Source organism: Trachemys scripta, chromosome 1 (genome assembly GCF_013100865.1).
Source record: "Trachemys scripta elegans isolate TJP31775 chromosome 1, CAS_Tse_1.0, whole genome shotgun sequence".
Classification (NCBI taxonomy): Eukaryota; Metazoa; Chordata; order Testudines; family Emydidae; genus Trachemys; species Trachemys scripta.
Window position 1 is genome coordinate 345,549,581 of NC_048298.1, and position 19,198 is coordinate 345,568,778.

At 42.9% G+C, this 19,198-nt stretch overlaps 1 protein-coding gene across 1 annotated transcript in view; it reads left to right on the forward strand.

Annotated features, from left to right (window-relative positions):
• LOC117873308 (disintegrin and metalloproteinase domain-containing protein 20-like) overlaps nucleotides 1–19,198 on the forward strand; it is a 188,197-nt gene that overhangs the window by 93,924 nt on the left and 75,075 nt on the right. Inside the window, 3 exon segments of the mRNA XM_034762535.1 lie at nucleotides 3,195–3,369; nucleotides 14,940–15,029; nucleotides 18,575–18,767. Coding sequence (XP_034618426.1) covers nucleotides 3,195–3,369; nucleotides 14,940–15,029; nucleotides 18,575–18,767 — 458 coding nt within the window.

Consider the following 19,198-nt stretch of genomic DNA (forward strand, 5'->3'; position numbering starts at 1 on the left):
TCAGGACTCTGCCAATAGGACCTCAGGGGCAGAGCTTCAAACTGGGACTGGGCTTCATGGGCCCTAGGTAAGCAGTTGGCAGCAGGCTGCTGGGTGGAGGATGGAGTTTGGCTTCACCCTGTGGACTCAAATTCAAGACCCATGAGTCATGACATGCAGCTAGTTCTTTAGGTGTTTGTTTATAAAAAAAAAAAAAAAAAAAAAGATCATCCTCTGTTCCACTTAATGATGATGATACCCCACCTTCTTCTTCAGCTTCTTCTACATGTGCCAAAGAAGGAATTATTAAATGGCAAAAAATGCATTAATGTGGAGATAAGGTTGGGACAAAATACAACATGGTTTTACAAAAGGTAGATCATGCCAAACCAACCTAATATCCTTCTTTGAGAAGGTAACAGATTTTCTAGGCAAAGGAAATGTAGTGGATCTAATTTACCTCGATTTCAGTAAGACATTTGATACAGTTCCACATGGGGAATTATTAGCTAAATTGGAAAAGATGGGGATCAATATGAACATTGAAAGGTGGATAAGGAACTGGTTAAAGGGGAGACTACAACGGGTCGTACTGAAAGGTGAACTGTCAGGCTGGAGGGAGGTTACTAGTGGAGTTCTTCAGGGATCGGTTTTGGGACCAATCTTATTTAATCTTTTTATTACTGACCTTAGCACAAAAAGTGGGAATGTGCTAATAAAGTTTGCGGATAACACAAAGCTGGGAGGTATTGCCAATACAGAGAAGGACCGGGATATCCTACAGGAAGATCTGGATGACCTTGTAAACTGGAATAATAGTAATAGGATGAAATTTAATAGTGAAAAGTGCAAGGTCATGCATTTACAGATTAATAAAAAGAATTATTGTTATAAGCTGGGGACGCATCAGTTGGAAATAACAGAGGAGGAGAAGGACCTTGGAATATTGGTTGATCACAGGATGACTATGAGCCACCAATGTGATATGGCCATGAAAAAAGCTAATGCGGTCTTGGGATGCATCAGGCGAGGTATTTCCAGTAGAGATAAGGAGGTGTTAGTACCGTTATACAAGGCACTGGTCAGACCTCATCTGGAATACTGTGTGCAGTTCTGGTCTCCCATGTTTAAGAAGGATGAATTCAAACTGGAACAGGTACAGAAAAGGGCTACTAGGATGATCTGAGGAATGGAAAACCTGTCTTATAAAAGGAGACTCAAAGAGCTTGGCTTGTTTAGCCTAACCAAAAGAAGGCTGAGGGGAGATATGATTGTTCTCTATAAATATATCAGAGGGATAAATACCAGGGAGGGAGAGGAATTATTTAAGTTCAGTACCAATGTGGACACCAGAACAAATGGATATAAACTGGCCATCAGGAAGTTTAGATTTGAAATTAGACAAAAGATTCTAACCATCAGAGGAGCGAAGTTCTGGAACAGCCTTCCAAGGGAAGCAGTGGGGGCAAAAGACATATCTGGCTTCAAGACTAAGCTTGATAAGTTTATGGAGGGGATGGTATAATGGGATAGTCTAATTTTGGCAATTAATTGGTCTTTGACTATTAGCGGTAAATATGCCCAATGGCCTGTGATGGGATGTTAGATGGAGTGGGATCTGAGTTACTACAGAGAATTCTTTCCTGGGTGTCTGGCTGGTGAGTCTTGCCCACATGCTCAGGGTTTAGCTGATCACCATATTTGGGGTTGGGAAGGAATTTTCCTCCAGGGAAGATTGGCAGAGGCCCTGGGGGTTTTTTACCTTCCTCTGCAGCGTGGGGCATGGGTCACTTGCTGGAGGATTCTCTGCACCTTGAAGTCTTTAAACCATGATTTGAGGACTTCAGTGGCTCAGACATAGGTTTGATACAGGAGTAGGTGGGTGAGATTCTCCTGCCCTATGCTGCTGTATACACATGTTGTAGGCAACAGGTTACTGGAGGGTCACATGTTACTTTGTTTATGTAGCCCAAGGTGTATGCTGAGTTGGGCCCTTTCTGCCTTCTACTCACCTCCAGCTGTGACTCCTGCCTTGGCTTCAGCCAGGCTTCCCCAGCCATGCCCCAGGTTGACCCACTCTACTTCTCCAATGTGGTCCTCTCCCTGACATGCCCTTCCCCCTACCAGGACATGTCCAAACAGAATGCCCCCTTATGGAATGTGAGTATGCGCAGGTATGGAGAGCAGAACAAGGACCCATTAAAATAATGGTCCTGTATAGATCAATGGGACAAAAGTACAAGGTCTTTTGGACTTTCTACCAGGGCTAAGGCAGCTTCTATGGTTTTTCCCAAACACGTTCCTCTTGTGGAAATTTGTAGAGCAACAACCTGGACTTCAATGCATACTTTCACTAAGTACTACTCATTAGACTTAGAGTCTATATCAGATGAAAGTGTAGTGTGGCTGTTCTACAATCATTGTTCAGTTAGGACTCCATATCCCACCATTTTGGGTTACAGTTACTGCTTGTTCATCTATCCCATGAGTGGGAGTACGCAGAGGCCCCGCAAAGAAATAATTAAGATTACTTTTGTGTAACTGAGGTTCTTTGAGATGGACTCTGCATATGGATACTCCCCGCCCATCTTTCCCCATTTCCTTGGAATCCTACTTACCAAGGGACCTGGGATGTCGGGGGAAGGAACTGAGGTGGCTGGAGAGCCACACCCTTTTATACCCTTACCATCTTGGGTTCCACCGATCAGAGCATCCCATGAGTGTGAATATGCAAAGTCCATCTCGAAGAACTCTGATTACAGGTAAATAACCTTCATTTTTCTAAGATTACCTTTCATAGGCCCTTGCTAGGACAGCTCTCTCCTCCCCCATCCCCCAGTTCTCCAAAGGCACAATGTCTGGTTCTTTCTGACCATTCTTCTCCCTCCTAGTTAGTCTGATTTTATATCTAAGTGCATAGTCAGTTGGTCTCCATTCTATGTTGTGTGTTAGAGAAGTTCATTTAATTTTAAATCAGATCTTCAAATTTTATCTGGGTGAATGGCTTGAAGGTAATACATGTTTCTGCTTCAAGAAGAATGTTGTTTGGGTTGCAAAGTCAAGCACTTAAAAATTAGGAAAATGCCGCATTTAAGATTCCCATTATATCTTTGTGCATCCATCTTGAGTGCTGAATGAAGCTATTAGTTCCATTTTCTATTGTTTGAATTTGTCTAGCTTCAATTTCTAGTATTAGATATTTTCTCGCTGTGCAGGCGGATATTGTGCACAGAGTTCAGTAACTGCTCCAGAGGATTCTATTTCGACACAATAAGAAAACCAGGAAAAACATGCCTTCTTAACATACCAGAAAAGAAAATATTTGGAACACAGACGTGTGGTAATGGTAAACTAGAAGATGAGGAGGAATGTGACTGTGGTATGGATGAGGTTAGTAATTAAATACTTTAGCTTCATGCACATTTTACAGAAGTATTGTTAAGATTGGTTTATCCAACTTCAAAACTACTCCGTGAGACATATGGTTTTATGATGGAAGTGGTGTTCATGGTTCCATAGTTAAGACTAAAAGTTGAGTTTTGCATTTAAAATAGGATTCAACTATTTTTTTATTATGTATGAAGAAAACATCTTATGCACATCAAAATTACAGCTTTGAGTACAAAGAAAATTACTCCTTGAGTACACAATAAATTATGAGGATATTTAAAAAAAACAAAAACAGGAATACATTTCCCCCTTCTGTTTAATTAATCCATAAACTCAGGGACCACACCGTATGACTGGAGAATTGCTTAATATAGTACCTATTTTTAAGAAAGGGAAAAAAGCGATCCAGGAAATTACAGGCCTGTTAGAATGACCTCAATTGTAAGCAAGATCTTGTAACAAATTTTGATAGTGAAAGTAGTTAAGTACATAGAGGTAAACAGCAATTAGGGTAAAATACAACATGGTTTTATAAAAGTTAGATCATGCCAGAGCAACCTGATCTCTTTCTTTGTGAAGATTACTGATTTTTTAAGACAAAGGAAGTGCAGTAGATCAAATCTACCTGGATTTCAATATTGCTTTTTATACAGTTACACATGAGAAATTATTAGTTAAATTGGAGAAGATGGGGATTAATATGAGAATTCAAAGGAGGATAAGGAACTGGTGAAAGGGGAGACTGCAACACATCATATTGAAAGGGTAGCCGTCAGGCTAGAGGGAGGCTACTGGTGGAGTTCCTCGGGGATCGGTCTTGGGGCCAATCTGATTTAACATTTTTATTGGCACAAAAAGTGTAAGTGTGCTAATAAAATTCACAGCTGACACAGTCAGGAGGCCAATATGGAGGAGGATCAGAATATCATAAAGAAGATCTTGATCACCTTGAAAATGGACTAACAGAAATGGGATGAAATTTAATAGTGCAAAGTGCAAGGTCATGCACTTGAGGACTAAGAATAAGAATTTTTTTTAAAAGCTGGGGACTTATCAGTTGGAAACAAAGGAGGAGAAAGTCTTGGGGTGTATTGATTGATCACAGGATGACTATGAGCCGCCAATGTGATTCATCTGTGAAAAAGGCTAATGCATTCCTAGGATGCATCAGGTGAGGTGTTTCCTGTAGAGATAGGGAAGTGTTAGTACCACTATACAAGGCATTGGTGAGACCTCATCTGGAATATTGTGTGCAATTCTGGTCTCCCATTTTAAAAGAAAGATGAAATCAAACTGAAACAAGTGCAGAGAAGGACTATTAGAATGATCAGAAGAATGGAAAACCTACCTTATGAGAAGAGACTGAAAGAGCTTAGCCTAACCAAGAAAAGGCTAACAAAGAGATGGCTTAACCAAGAGAAGGCCTAACCAAAGCCTAACCAAGAGCAGGCTTAGCCTAACCAAGAGAAGGCTGAGAGAAGATTTCATTGCTCTCTATAAATACATAAGAGGGATAAATAGAGGGATAAAGAGGGAGAGGAGTCATTTAATTTAATTTAAGCACCAATGTGGACACAAGAACAAATGGATATAACTGTCCATCAACAAGTTTAGGCTTGAAATGAGATGGTGGTTTCTTACCCTCAGTGGAGTGAAGTTCTGAAACATCCTTTCAAAGGGAACAGTGGGGGCAAAAAACCTAACTGGTTTCAAGATTGAGCTTGATATGTTTATGGAGGGGGATGGTATGATGAGACTGTCTACAATGGAATGTAGCCAATCTGTGACTGAAAGTAGCAAATATCTCTAACAGCCCATGATGAGACAAAGATAGGGAGGTATCTGAGTTACTACAGAGAATACTTTCCCTGGTGTCTGGCTGTTTGGTTTTCTGCAATGCTAAAGGTCCAAATGACCTCCATATTTGTGGTCAGGAAGGAATTTCCCCCCAAGTCAGATTGGCAGAGACTTGGGGTAGGGGGAATTTGCCTTCCTTTACAGCATGGGGTATGGGGCACTTGCAGGTTTAAACTAGAGGAAATGGTGGATTCTCTGTAACTTTAAGTCTTTAAATCATGATTTGAGGACTTCAGTAACTCAACCAGAGGTTATGGGTCTATTACAAGAGTGGGTGGGCAAGGTTCTGTGTCCTGCAATGTACGTCCAGACTAGATGATCATGATGGTCCTTTTTGGCCTTAAAGTGTATCAGTTTGAGCCCAGTACTGATCATAAGGTCTACAACTTCCATTCAAATCAACAGAAGTCATGTATAATGAGGCACCACTTTGTGTACATTTCTTGTGTGAATTCTACTGTATGTATTACTTGCCTACAAACAGGATGAAGCCCTTTGTATACAAACCTAGCCCTATCTTCCATGGCCACAGAGAGCCCTTTTGCAAGAGGCCTGTGTGCTTCCACTGGTAAAGGGAGGGTGCAACAGATGTGGGGGGATTGTACAAATGGTGTGCAACGCACAAACCCCCTGCAATCTTTACTTCAGCCATTGGGATGTAGCTTTTGTGGAACAAAGAACTGGAAGTCATTGAGTCCAGTCCCCTGCTATCGCAGGCAATCCCTTCATATAATCCCGTCAAGTTCCATCTTAAAACTAGTTAGTTTGCCCCCTACTACTCCTACTGGAAAGCTGTTCCAGAACCTCACACCTCTGATAGTTACTTCTAATTTCCAGCCTGATTTTATTTATGGCCAGTTCATTGTCCTTGGTAGGCTGGCTTCTTTCCTTTTTATGTATCTTCAGAACGCATGCCAGACTTACTTGGTCCTAGTGTTTAAATTTGATTTCCTAACACTTGTGTTAATGTAAACGCTCAAGTCTTGTATGCAGTAGTCAAGTCTGGAGAAAGACTGATGGGTTAGCCATGCACACAGAGGGAACTGATAGTTTTTTCTTCTACTTCTTCCTCTTACCCCACTAGTGGCACTAAACCTGGACCCCAGCAGGAGTGGCCAGAAGTACTGGACCCTTACTTCTTCTTTGAATGCTGTCCCTGTGGGTGCTCCATTTCAGGTGTTGGTGCATCCCAGCACCATCGATCACAGATTTATGGTAGCAATGTCCATGCACTAGGCTGCCCTCAGCTGAAGATGGAGCTCTGGGGCAGTGTTCGTCACTCTCGACAAACCTTTAGAAAAATAAGTTTCAGTAGTCATTTTAAAAGTTATAGTTAGTGCTGGTGCTAGTTTTCATTAAAAAAACATTTACTTTTCCAAGTTTTACCCTCCCCGTAGTTTCCCCGCACTGGGGTTGCATAACCATTAGAGATGCCTGGCTCCCCAGGCTTTAAGCGATGCTGCTCTTTCCGTGGAGCAATGCCCATTTCTGACAGGCACTCTTTGTGTGTCCAAGGTCTCAGGGAGGTGCGTATCCCGCAGAAACGTGCCTACTGCAGTAATCTGAAATAAGAGCCCGGCGTAACCAGGATCTCTGCTTTAAAATGATACTGATGGAGAAATCTCTCCAACCAGAGGCAGACCAATGGACCTCTTGGCAGGGACAGGAGACATGCCTTCCTCTAAAAGATTGAGGAAGAGGGCACAATTGTCTCCGCAGAGAGCACCACAGAAACATAGGCGGTCTCTCCCCATTGGCACCGATGGTACCGACATCAGAACCACCACAAAATCTACTGCAACAGAGCGATTTGTCTGTCTTGTTGGCACTGCAGTCCCTACTATTTGGTACTGAGGGCTCTCCTGTAAGTTATAGAGGAGATCCCCTACTTCTTATAACGCTGTACACTCGTCCAGTGAAGACGATGATGATGTGCAAGAACCATGCACTTTTTCACCACATCACTCATCACCAAAAGAGCGACGACCACCCTGGAGGCAGATGGAATCCAAATGCCCTTACAACCAGATAGCTCAACTGTGGTACGGACCACTGTGGATGTATCCACCAATAGCCTTCCCAATGCAATGGGCCCAACTCTAGGCAATTTACCAGGGCCTCCACTCCAGGCCACCCACGGCTCATAGAGGCGAGCTGATGTCTAATCCCACATCTCCCATCCTGCAGTCAATGGACGCTCAGGATGTTGGGGATAACACAGAAACAGGCACAGATTGGGAAATGACATCTCCAGCTCACAAGTCTTCCTCCTCCCGAGATGAGACAATTATGCCACCGCTGCCTATCTCGGTGGATGACTTCAAACAGTTTCAGGAACTGTTTAAGTGGGTTGTCCGAAGCCAGGACATCCTGTTGGAGGAAGTGCAGACAAACCAGCACAAGTTGGAACAAATTCTACAACCTTCATCTGCTTGCAAAAGCGCTCTGCCCATCAATGATGTGATTTTGAAACCAGCAGAGACAATCTGGCAGACACCAACCTCAATTCCGCCGACATGCAAAAGGGCGGATAAAAAGTATTCATCCCCGCCAAAGGGGTGGACTTCCTCTTCTCACACCCACCTCCCAACTCCTTGGTGGTCAATGCAGCTAATCAGCGTGGCAAACAACAACAGTTTAGATCGACTGAACAAGATAAGGAACACAAGAGGCTCGATCTCTTCAGGCAAAAAGCTTACTCCTCGGCGACATTTCAATTCCAAGTCACCAACTATTCAGTTTTGTTGGCTAAATATGATTATGATAACTATGGCAAACTTAACTTATTCATGGTGGCGCTCCCCAAGGAGAAATGATCACAATTTCAGGCCATTGTAAATGAGGGTCAACTCATAGCTGTCTCAGAACAATGGTTGCACTCTTCACTCGAATCCAGAGAAACTCTACCTTCAAGCGTAGGTCCTGTATGGTTCGATTGTGGCGAACTAGCCTGCTTGGAACAAGTTAAACACATATTACTAAACAGCAGGAAAGTGACCAGGCATAATAACTTCCTTCAAACATGGAAAAGATTCCCTGCCTGGCGTGAAGAAAAATATGCGACGACCTCCACAGCGTTACTAACATTAGTGTCAGAATACCTACTGGAGCTGAAACGTTCGGGTTTAGCAATGAGCTCAATCAAAGTCTATCTTGCGGTCATTTCAGCATTACATCATGAGATTGATGGGACCTCGATCTTCGCACACTCCATTACTAAACACTTCCTCACGGATCTCCAGAACATTTACCCAGAAATTCGCCAACCTACTTCGGCCTGGGACTTCAATCTGGTATTGAAGTGCCTCACCAGACTGCCATTTGAACCATTAGCCACCTGTTTCCTCCTACATTTATCCATGGAAGTGGCCTTTTTGGTTCCTATTACTTAGGCCAATCCTCCCTACACAATATTCCTCAAAGACAAGGTCATGCTACGTCCGCACTCAAACTTTTTACCAAAGGTAACATCATGCTTTCGTGTGAACCAACCAATCCATCTTCCTATGTTCTGTCACAAGCCTCAGGGGACTCCAACAGAGACTGGCTTCCATTCATTGGATGTCAGACATGCGTTATCATTTTACCTGGAAAAGACCAAATCTTTCTGGAAATCTTCTAGACTTTTCGTTTCCACTACTGAGTGTCTGAAAGGCTGCTCAATATCCACTCAGAGACTGTCTAAATGGATTTCCATGTGCATTCAACATTGCTATTGTATTCTGAACAAGGACCCCCCTATGCACATGAGTGCATTCCATATGATCAGTGTCTACCTCGATAGTATTCCTCAACAATGTTCTGATATTAGAGATTTGTAGGGTGGCCACTTAGGCTTCTGTCCACACATTCATTGAGCACTATGCAATCACTCAAGACTCCAGGGCTGATGTCATAGTTGACCTAACCATACTCACCTCTATGACTCAAATGAACCCGAAGTCTTTCCTGCATTCTCAGGGGCACTGCTCTACAGTCACCTGAAGTGGAGCACCCACAGGAACAGCACTCAAAGAAGAAGAGAGGATTACTCACCTTGTGCTATAACTGAGGTTCTTCAAGATGTGTGTCCCTATGGGTGCTCCAATACCCACCCTACTCCTCTCTGCTTTGGAGTTTGCAGTAAGGATTCTGCGGTAGAGAAGGAACTGCAGGGTTCAGGTCGTGCATGCGCTAGATACAGCACCAATGGCACTGCAAGACGCCTACTGCGCACGTGCGACCACTGTGGATACTGCTACCGTAAATCTCTGATCAGATGTCAGTGCATTCCAGCGCCATTGAAGTGGAGCACCTCCAGGGACACACATCTCAAAGAACCTCAATAACTGCACAAGGTAAGTAACCCTCTCTTCTGATGCAAACGACTATTGTTCTGAACATAGGGCACTGGCCCTCTCAATGAAAGTCAGTCCTGATCTGAGAAGGTCCGTTACTGCATAGTAAGGCATTTGATACTGTCTCGCATGATAGTCTTATCAATAAACTAGGCAAATACAATTTAGATGGGGCTACTATAAAGTAGGTGCATAACTGGCTGGATAACCGTACTCGGAGAGTTGTTGTTAATGGTTCCCAATCCTGCTGGAAAGGCATAATGAGTGGGGTTCCGCAGGGGTCTGTTTTGGGACCGGCTCTGTTCAATATCTTCATCAACGACTTAGATATTGGCATAGAAAGTACGCTTATTAAGTTTGCGGATGATACCAAACTGGGAGGGATTGCAACTACTTTGGAGGACAGGGTCATAATTCAAAATGATCTGGACAAATTGGAGAAATGGTCTGAGTTAAACAGGATGAAGTTTAACAAAGACAAATGCAAGGTTGGACATTAGGAAAAAGTTCCTAACTGTCAGTGTGGTTAAACACTGGAATAAATTGCCTACGGAGGTTGTGGAATCTCCATCTCTGGAGATATTTAAGAGTAGGTTAGATAAATGTCTATCAGGGGTGGTCTAGACAGTATTTGGTCCTGCCATTCGGGCAGGGGACTGGACTCGATGACCTCTCGAGGTCCCTTCCAGTCCTAGAATCTATGAATCTATCATGAGTGAAACTCTTCACCCAAGAGTCTCCATCAGTGAATGTGATCAACCAGTACAGTTACATTGTCAGAGTGGAGTGGTTACCAGAGGATGAGTTGACAAGAGTAAGGCCTGTAGAACTTGCTGCTGGACTCAGCCAAAGGGAATCCACTCTGCAATTGTGAACCTGATGGGCTCTTGAATCTTGTTCCCCTGCCTGCTGATCTGGTGTCTCTGAACCAAACTATACTGCCCCTAATTTCAGCAAACCATGGTACTTCAGGAACGCCTTGTGATATGCTTGTCCACCCAGAAATCTTTCTGTTTGACTGAGATATTGTTCACACACTCATTTTACAATCCATGTCCAGCTCCTTATAACTACTCTGGATACCATAGAAAAGAGGTTGAATTCTGGCTTTAAGTGCAAAGTGGAACTCAACCTAAATTATGATATCATTGCCAGCACCCCCATAATAGATGTGTTGTACTAATTTAGATGGAATATATGAGTCCAAAGAGTCAAAGTTGATAACATAACCCAGTCACTGTCCAACGTTAACCAGTGTTAAACAAGGTTTGGTATACAGACACCACAACCTACTTAGTATCATGGCAAGCACCCCAAATCCATTTGACCTATTATTAAAGATGCAGAAGAAAAGGAAAAACAGTTCAAGCATTTGAAATGTTAGGTCTTTAAAAAGGCTTTTATTTTAACAATATCCCTTATTCTTTTTCCTTAACTGGACAGAGATTTTAGAAGGAAAAAAAAACCTCATTTGGCAGTGTTTTAGAGGTGTCAAAGATGGTAATAACTATTCTTTAGATGGTGTCAAAGAGGAAAGTCAGTTGAAATGGGCTGGAACTGTTGTTTTAGCATTTTTTCTTGAAGTCCGATCCTGACAAACCAAGACAATCACACAAAACAAGATAGAAAAGAATAGCAAAGATAGAAAATGCAACTTCTATTTCTGGTGCTGACCCTTACTTACAACCTTATCATGGGAGAAATACAGGCACAGCACACGGGCTTATCAGCCACTCTGAGACCTGACAAACTTGTACCAACATTGGGCTGTTTAGGGCATTGTTTTTAGCTGCCTTTCTGCTCACAGGCTTACAGCCATGTTGCAAAATATACAGTCTTGGCCAGCTAAGCCAGGCTGTTATTAAACAGAAGGAAAAAGAAGAGCAATGGAAAAGAGAAGAAACAAGGTGGGAAAGGAAGAGGGCAAGCTGGGGAAGATTAGGGGTGGGAGTGGAGAAAGATGAAGTATCGCATCCGAGCTGGGGTTCAGGATTTAGTCAGAGCATGTGGAGGTGGCAGTGCCCTTCTGGGTTCCTTTCTGTGGCCTACGTTGGTCAGTGGTATCAGTAAAACCCTCTTTGTTTAATTTAATTCACTCTGTCTCCATCTTACATCTTTTCTTAAACAATTTCATATAACAGGTCATTGTGACAATTTATAAACCTTCACTTTCTTTAGGACTTATTTCCCCTTTCGTGAACAGCTGACATATATCCTCTCTATCTGGTACTATTCTCTTCTTGGTTCTTTTAGACAGAGTTAAAAGGGTTTAGTCTTTTCTTCCTGGGAACTGGAAAACCAAGAGATACACTCTTGTTTGTGGTAATTATTATACAGCATCACTTCAAAGCCTAACTCACTTAAGGCTTGTCTGTACTTGAAATGCAAGAGTGCCACATCTGCAGCACTGCAGTTCTGTCTACATCATGGTGTTGTTTATACCAGGAATGATTTCAGCTTAAATATGTCACACAGGGGCGTGGATTTTTCACACACTTGAGTGACTTAGCTGGATCAACCCAACTTTTTAGTGTAGACCAGGTCTTACACCATCATACACCATGATCTACTTACGTGGGAAGCTTCTGGGGCTAGGGACATCAAGCTCAGCTTTCTTCAGCCTCTTCAGGTTCCCTTCTCAGAACTCTACTAACGTTTCCTCTCTTAGCCCATTCTCCAGGCAAGTCTAGCCTGTGACTGTCCTGTCACAATTACTAGATCTCCCTTTTTCAAGATCCACTTTCCAACTGTCATCTTGACCAACCCCTCCCGGGGTTCAACAGCTTGGGTAACTTCACTGGGGTCAGTGTGACATCAGTGCTAACTCAACTAAGCACCACCCATTGTCTGCAGCTAATTTGCATGCCACCGTTCTATTGGTTATAATGACTCTGGTATGAGGAGTGACTGTACACATGTAGCTTTCTTGGCCAAATTCATGGCTCTTTAAACATTATGTGGCTGCATACTAGCTTGGACATCAGTGCTTAAAAGGCTCCCCACCTTAAAAGGTTGCCTTGGCACCACTCCCATTTTGGCAACACAGCCAGGAGAACTAAGGCAGAAGTACAGGGGGTGCCCTTAAACCATGGAGACATTGGGACTCAGGGACTATGCTATCCCCACACCTAATATCACATAGTACCAGTCTCACTAACATAACCCTGCAAGCCAGTAAGTCAATTACAAATTCAGTGTTGTGTCAGAATCACAAGTACACTTTGGTTTCTTTGTGCTACTCTAGTGTATTGGTGAAACTAGGTTTAAAAGTTTATATTAAAATAAAACTATTTCATTTTGTTTTCACATATCTTAAAATCATTAGAAATATCACATATATCTGTGGTACCTATGTGACCCATGTCACTGCAATGACTAGCACCTCTCCATCTTTTTAAACATAAGAACGGCCATACCGGGTCAGACCAAAGGTCCATCTAGCCCAGTATCCTGTTTATCGACAGCGGCCAATGCCAGGTGCCCCAGAGGGAGTGGACCAACAGGCAATGATCAAGTGATCTCTCTCCTGCCATCCATCTCCATCCTCTGACAAACAGAGGTTAGGGACACCATTCCTTACCCATCCTGGCTAATAGCCATTAATGGACTTAACCACCATGAATTTATCCAGTTCTCTTTTAAATGGTGTTATAGTCCTAGCCTTCACAAACTCCTCAGGTAAGGAGTTCCACAAGTTGACTCTGCACTGCGTGAAGAAGAACTTCCTTGTATTTGTTTTAAACCTGCTGCCCATTAATTTCATTTGATGACCCCTAGTTCTTTTATTATGGGAATAAGTAAATAACTTCCTTATCCACTTTCTCCACATCACTCATGATTTTATATACCTCTATCATATCCCCTCTTAGTCTCCTCTTTTCCAAGCTGAAGAGTCCTAGCCTCTTTAATCTCTCCTCATATGGGACCCGTTCCAAACCCCTAATCGTTTTAGTTGCCCTTCTCTGAACCTTTTCTAGTGCCAGTATATCTTTTTTGAGATGAGGAGACCACATCTGTACGCAGTATTCGAGATGTGGGCATACCATCGATTTATATAAGGGCAATATTATATTCTCAGTCTTATTCTCTATCCCCTTTTTAATGATCCCTAACATCCTGTTTGCTTTTTTGACCGCCTCTGCACACTGCACAGACATCTTCAGAGAACTATCCACGATGACTCCAAGATCTTTTTCCTGACTTCTTGTAGCTAAATTAGCCCCCATCATATTGTATGTATAGTTGGGGTTATTTTTCCCAATGTGCATTACTTTACATTTATCCACATTAAATTTCATTTGCCATTTTGTTGCCCAATCACTTAGTTTTGTGAGATCTTTTTGAAGTTCATCAAGTCTGCTTTGGTCTTAACTATCTTGAGCAGTTTAGTATCATCTGCAAACTTTGCCACCTCACTGTTTACCCCTTTCTCCAGATCATTTATGAATAAGTTGAATAGGATCGGTCCGAGGACTGACCCTTGGGGAACACCACTAGTTACCCCTCTCCATTCTGAGAATTTACCGTTAATTCCTACCCTTTGTTCCCCGTCTTTTAACCAGTTCTCAATCCATGAAAGGACCTTCCCTTTTATCCCATTTAATGTATTTATACTCAAACACACCTGTGAGATAGTATTTCTCTATTGCCCGATTTTTACAGATAGGGGACTGAGGAAGAGAAGAACTTAGTGACTTGTCCAAGCTCCAGCAGAGCAGGGAATTGAATCCAGTGTCCTTTGTCCCAGGCTGCTGGACCATCCTTCCTCTCTTGGTAGCATTGTCTTTGGAGTCTTTGTGTAGCAGAAATAGCAAATAATAAGAATAATACTTTATAAAAATGCTGTGTAATTAAAACTATGGTTAGGTTGACCATATTTCCCAAAGGGAAAACGGGACACCATGTCGGGCTATCCTGAGCCGCCTCCTCCACCCTCCCCACACTGAGCTGACCCCAGACGCTCATCTGGGCCCTGCCTGCCCCCTGCATGAGTCTATGGCTGGAGCTAGCATTGTTGCTCGCTCGAGCTCTGCCTCCTCCCCTGTGTGAGGCTGGCATCACCACTTACCCACTCCTGCACATTCCTCTGCACCCCACTTTTTTGACAAAAGAGGGCATTTGTCCTGTTTATTGGCAAGAACAAATGGGAAAAATGCCCACTTTTGCCAAAAAGGTTGAGTCAGCTGGGACAGGGCTTAGAAAAGGGACTGCCCTGGCCAAAACAGGGCATATTTTGAGAAATGGGAGTTTGCCTCTCAAATTCACTGAGTTTTGTTACCCTTTGAAATCAAACAATAAATGATAAGAGTGGTGTTATTACAGGAGAGTCCCACAACAGATTTTTAAGGTGAGGTGCCATTCATTTTGTACTTGAAGGTGTGCCTACGGAGTGGTTGTTGCCTATCCAATTGTACAATAAAGCCAGGTGCTGCCTGTATTTCTGGACTTTGCTGCAAAAACTGTCAGGTAAGAAAAACATATAGTAGGTTTTGTATGTAATGGTAAACTGAATGTTTAATTACTTTCTTTTAAAGTTAACACCAGTGGCAATGCTATTCATTTTCACAGTTTCCTTCTCAAGTACTAGATCTGCTAATCCCATGTAGATGTGTTGGGATTAGAGCTGGGCAACTTGTTTTTAGCAAATAGTTGCCTAACCCAAGTCACTACTTCATGTAGAGTTCACTGAATGATTTTGACCAAACCAAAATATCGAAATGTTTCAATGATGTTCAAATAAAATGTTTTTGTTTTGACTTTAGGCATTTTGACAAAAGCAAAGGAGGAAAAATTTGCAAAATTCTGGGGTAGGGCTCCCCTATAACTATTAGCCCAATGGCTAGGATCCTCTCCTGGGATGTGGGAAGCTGATATACAATTCCCCCCCTTTGGCTGATGTGGAGAAGGGACTTAAACTTGGGTTTCCTATATTACAGGAGAGTGCTCTAGCCACTGAGATATGGGGTGTCAGTGTATCTCAATGTCACCTGTTGAAGCTGTTCCATTTTTAATAAATAATTAATTAGTCATTGGAGTAGGGACTTGAACTTGGGTCCCCTATAACCTAGGTAAATGCCCAAACTACCAGCCTAGAGAATCATTCTCACTTTCCTTCCTAGGCCTAATAACTATCCATTATCATTATGCATGAATGAATAATCATTGGGCCAGGGAAAGCTTGAGAATGATTTTATAACCTGGCAGTTATGACACTCACCTAAGATAGCAGCTAAACCTGTCAGTGACAGACTGGTGAGAGGGTGAAAGGACCTGCCCATCAACATCCTCTCCAGAATGTTCTGCCTCCATTGGCAGTGCATGTTACCAAGCCCTATCGGAATGTCTACTCAGCTTTTGGGAGTGAGCCTCCCAGCCTAGGTCATCAGATTTGTGCTAGTAGTGTGTGCTCTAGCGTGCTGTGTAGACAGTGTTTTGATATTGCGTCTTGGGCTGGAGCTCAGACTCCAAACCTGGGGTGGGTGGAGCGGGCTTGAGAGCACAAGTTCCAGCCTGAGTCGAAATGTCAAAGCACCTCAACACAGCTAAAAATAGTGCACTAGCACAAGCTCTGCTAGCACAAGTCTGTGGACCTTGGCTGGGAAGCTCGCTCCCAAATGCTGTGTAGACATACCCTATGTGACTTCAAAACATCCCCAAATTGATATTTCCCCCAATATTATCTTCCTACACGGACTTCCAATTTCTCTCGGTTGTCCTTCTCTTCCTTCATCGTCCTTCTTGGCTTCCTGCCATAGCCTGGACCACCTTTATTTCCAGAGTCATCTGAGCCTGAGAAGAAAAGGAGAGCCAAGTCTCCATCTCCCAGTACAAGGCATCCTTATTTAGACGGAAAGAAGTTCTTCTGCTCCCTCTGGAGATCTCTCTGAGATTCCTCAGATCAACTGGAGAAGACATGGTTGACAGCCAGGCTCCCAACTAAGGGTTCTGCAATAAAGGATAAAGTCACCTACTCTAGACTCTAGAAAAGCCTATGTCAATAGCAGAGAGTTCTTGTGCTATCACTGATGCAATAAATGTGATATCTGCTGCCACAGGATCCAGTACAGTAGCAGAAAGTGCTTCCATTCAGCCCACCCTATAGATCAGTATCTTAACTGGTCAGGAAATACGGGACTCAGCAGAGAAGCTCCCTGGGATTGGAGAAAATCTCTCTCTACCATCCTTTCAGACCTTTACTTCTGTTTTCATGAGTAGGAGCCCTCTCAGAGCAATCCAGCTTCATCACACCACCCGATCCTTCCACCCCAGTTGCTCAGGAAAACTGGGGAAACATTCCAAATGATATTTCTGATAGATGTGTAGAGTTGGACACACGGATAGGCCTTTTCCCCCCAGTTATTCAGAAATATTTGCCACAAGGCTGCATTTACTCAAAGATTCATGGAATCCTCTAGAATCAACATAGGAGGATGCATCCAGACTCTACTTTCAGGTCACAGATAAAACAAAACACATTCTTACAGATCTACTTTGCTACCCCAGACCTGTCTTTCTTTCTGAAAACAGAAATCTCAGCCTCTGTCTCCGATTTCTCCTTGTGGGTGTCCAGCCATCAGCTCAAGCTCAACATAGCTACGACATAACTCTTCAGCTGTTTCTCTCCAGCCCCTCCACGCCCTCCCCACTACCGCCTTTCTTGATCACTGGACAATACCATCATGTCTGTCCCTTAGGCCTGTAACCTGGGTGCCATCTTTGGCTTAGACTTCTGTCTAGGACCTCAAATCCAGGCAGTTTGTAAGCCTTGCCAATTCTTTCTGTATAACATATCTAAGATATGGCCTTTCTTTTCCAATCACATACCTAAAACTCATCCTTGTTTCCATCATCTCAATTGGATTACTGCAACATCCTTTTCTCTGGTCTTGACAAATGCAATCTTTGCCCACTCATATTCTTTCAGAATGCTGCTGCAAATTTCGTTTTTCTAGTCTGTCACTTTGATCATGTCACCTGCCTCTTTGCTTCCCTCCACTGACTCTCTCTTCTCTATCACATTTGTCTTCACCTAATTGTCTTTACCTTCAAGGCCCTTCATAGCCAATCCCCACCATATCATCTCGTTTGCTATTGAGTGCTCAACGCTCAACTCCAATCTACCCATGATGCCAGCCTCCATTACCCACTTGTTAAATTTTCAAACAAGGACTTCCATGTTTTCTCCCATGCTGCCCCTCATGGGAGGAGCTCTCCATAAACATTGATTAAAACTAAGCAATTACCCTCCAAAACCCATCTCAAAACTCTCCTTTTCCTTAATGCCTACCAAAAATTGACAGTAGTTAGGCCGCTGGTGAGCTGATACCACTGCCTAGCTAGCTGTTCAATACTGTCAAACTGTTTCCTTGTATGCTCCCACATCTATCTGTATCCATCATTTGTCTCTTGTCTTATACTTGGGTTCTGGCTCTTTGGGGCAGGACTGTCTTGTTCTTTGTTTGTACAGCACCAAGCAAAATGGGGTCTGCTTCCTTGACTACGTCTCCTAAGTGCTACAGTAATACCACTTGTACTAAGTGCTCATTCTGGAGAGGATATAGATAGGTGGGTCCCATCCCCTTCTCCCCAATGACTGACAGATCCAGTTCTGAACACTGTGGGTGAAGTGTCCCCAGCTCTAGTCTCAGCAGACTCAACATGGAAAAAAATGAGTAGATGGGCACAAACTATGTTTCCTTTCTTCATTGTTATTGATTAAAAGCATGAAAAGTTGATCATCATTTGGGAGTGGAAAAGAATCACACATTTTAAATATTGGAATTAGAGTGCACTCCTTAATAAACAGCACAAGGAGTATTTATGTTGCATCTTCCTCTTATCTTATCTGTGTTAAAATAAATGGCAAGGAAACTGCAGGTGGTTTTTTTCTTACCTGTTAGATGTTTGGGGACTTCTAAAACAAACATATTTTAAGAAGGTAAATGGTGGCTCATGAAGTAGGCCTCCAGAGAGAAATCACATCCAGATCCTTGTATTCTTATTTTTAACAGTTTCATAGACAAGGGAAAATATGCAGAGAAAGTATTGGTGAGTGTGACCTTCCTGAGTACTGCAATGGGACTTCAGACTGGTGCCCAGAGGATGTATTTAAGCAAGATGGAACTCCATGTGGTGACAATGACTGTTGTTTCCAAGGGAGATGCCGTAACCATGAGAGACAGTGCAAAGCTGTATTTGGCAAAGGCAAGACCTGCATTATTATTTAGAAAAACACATAGCCACATCAATTAACTCTTACGAAATTGGCCAGTTCTTAAATGATACCTAATCCCAAGAGGGCAAACAGACTTTTTTGGCCAGGGGGCTCTGCACAAAGGAGAGAATTTGTGTGCCTGCTGAGAGTGGCTGCAGTCTTGGTTGATCCTGCCTCACATCTGCTAGGAATCTGTCCTTCTCCCTGAGCTTCCCCGTCTAATCAGTGGATTTTGCATATCACGCCTACAGATAAGGATTGTTATTCTCTAACACCAATCACTGAAATATCTAAACAGTCTCACTGTGCCCTACTTCCCCTGTTGGTGGATTCTACATGCTTCCTCAGCTCAGGAAGCAATAGAAGAGGTTTGGACTGGCTCCTAGCACACAAGACAGCTGACTTTGGGAACAGGTGGTTT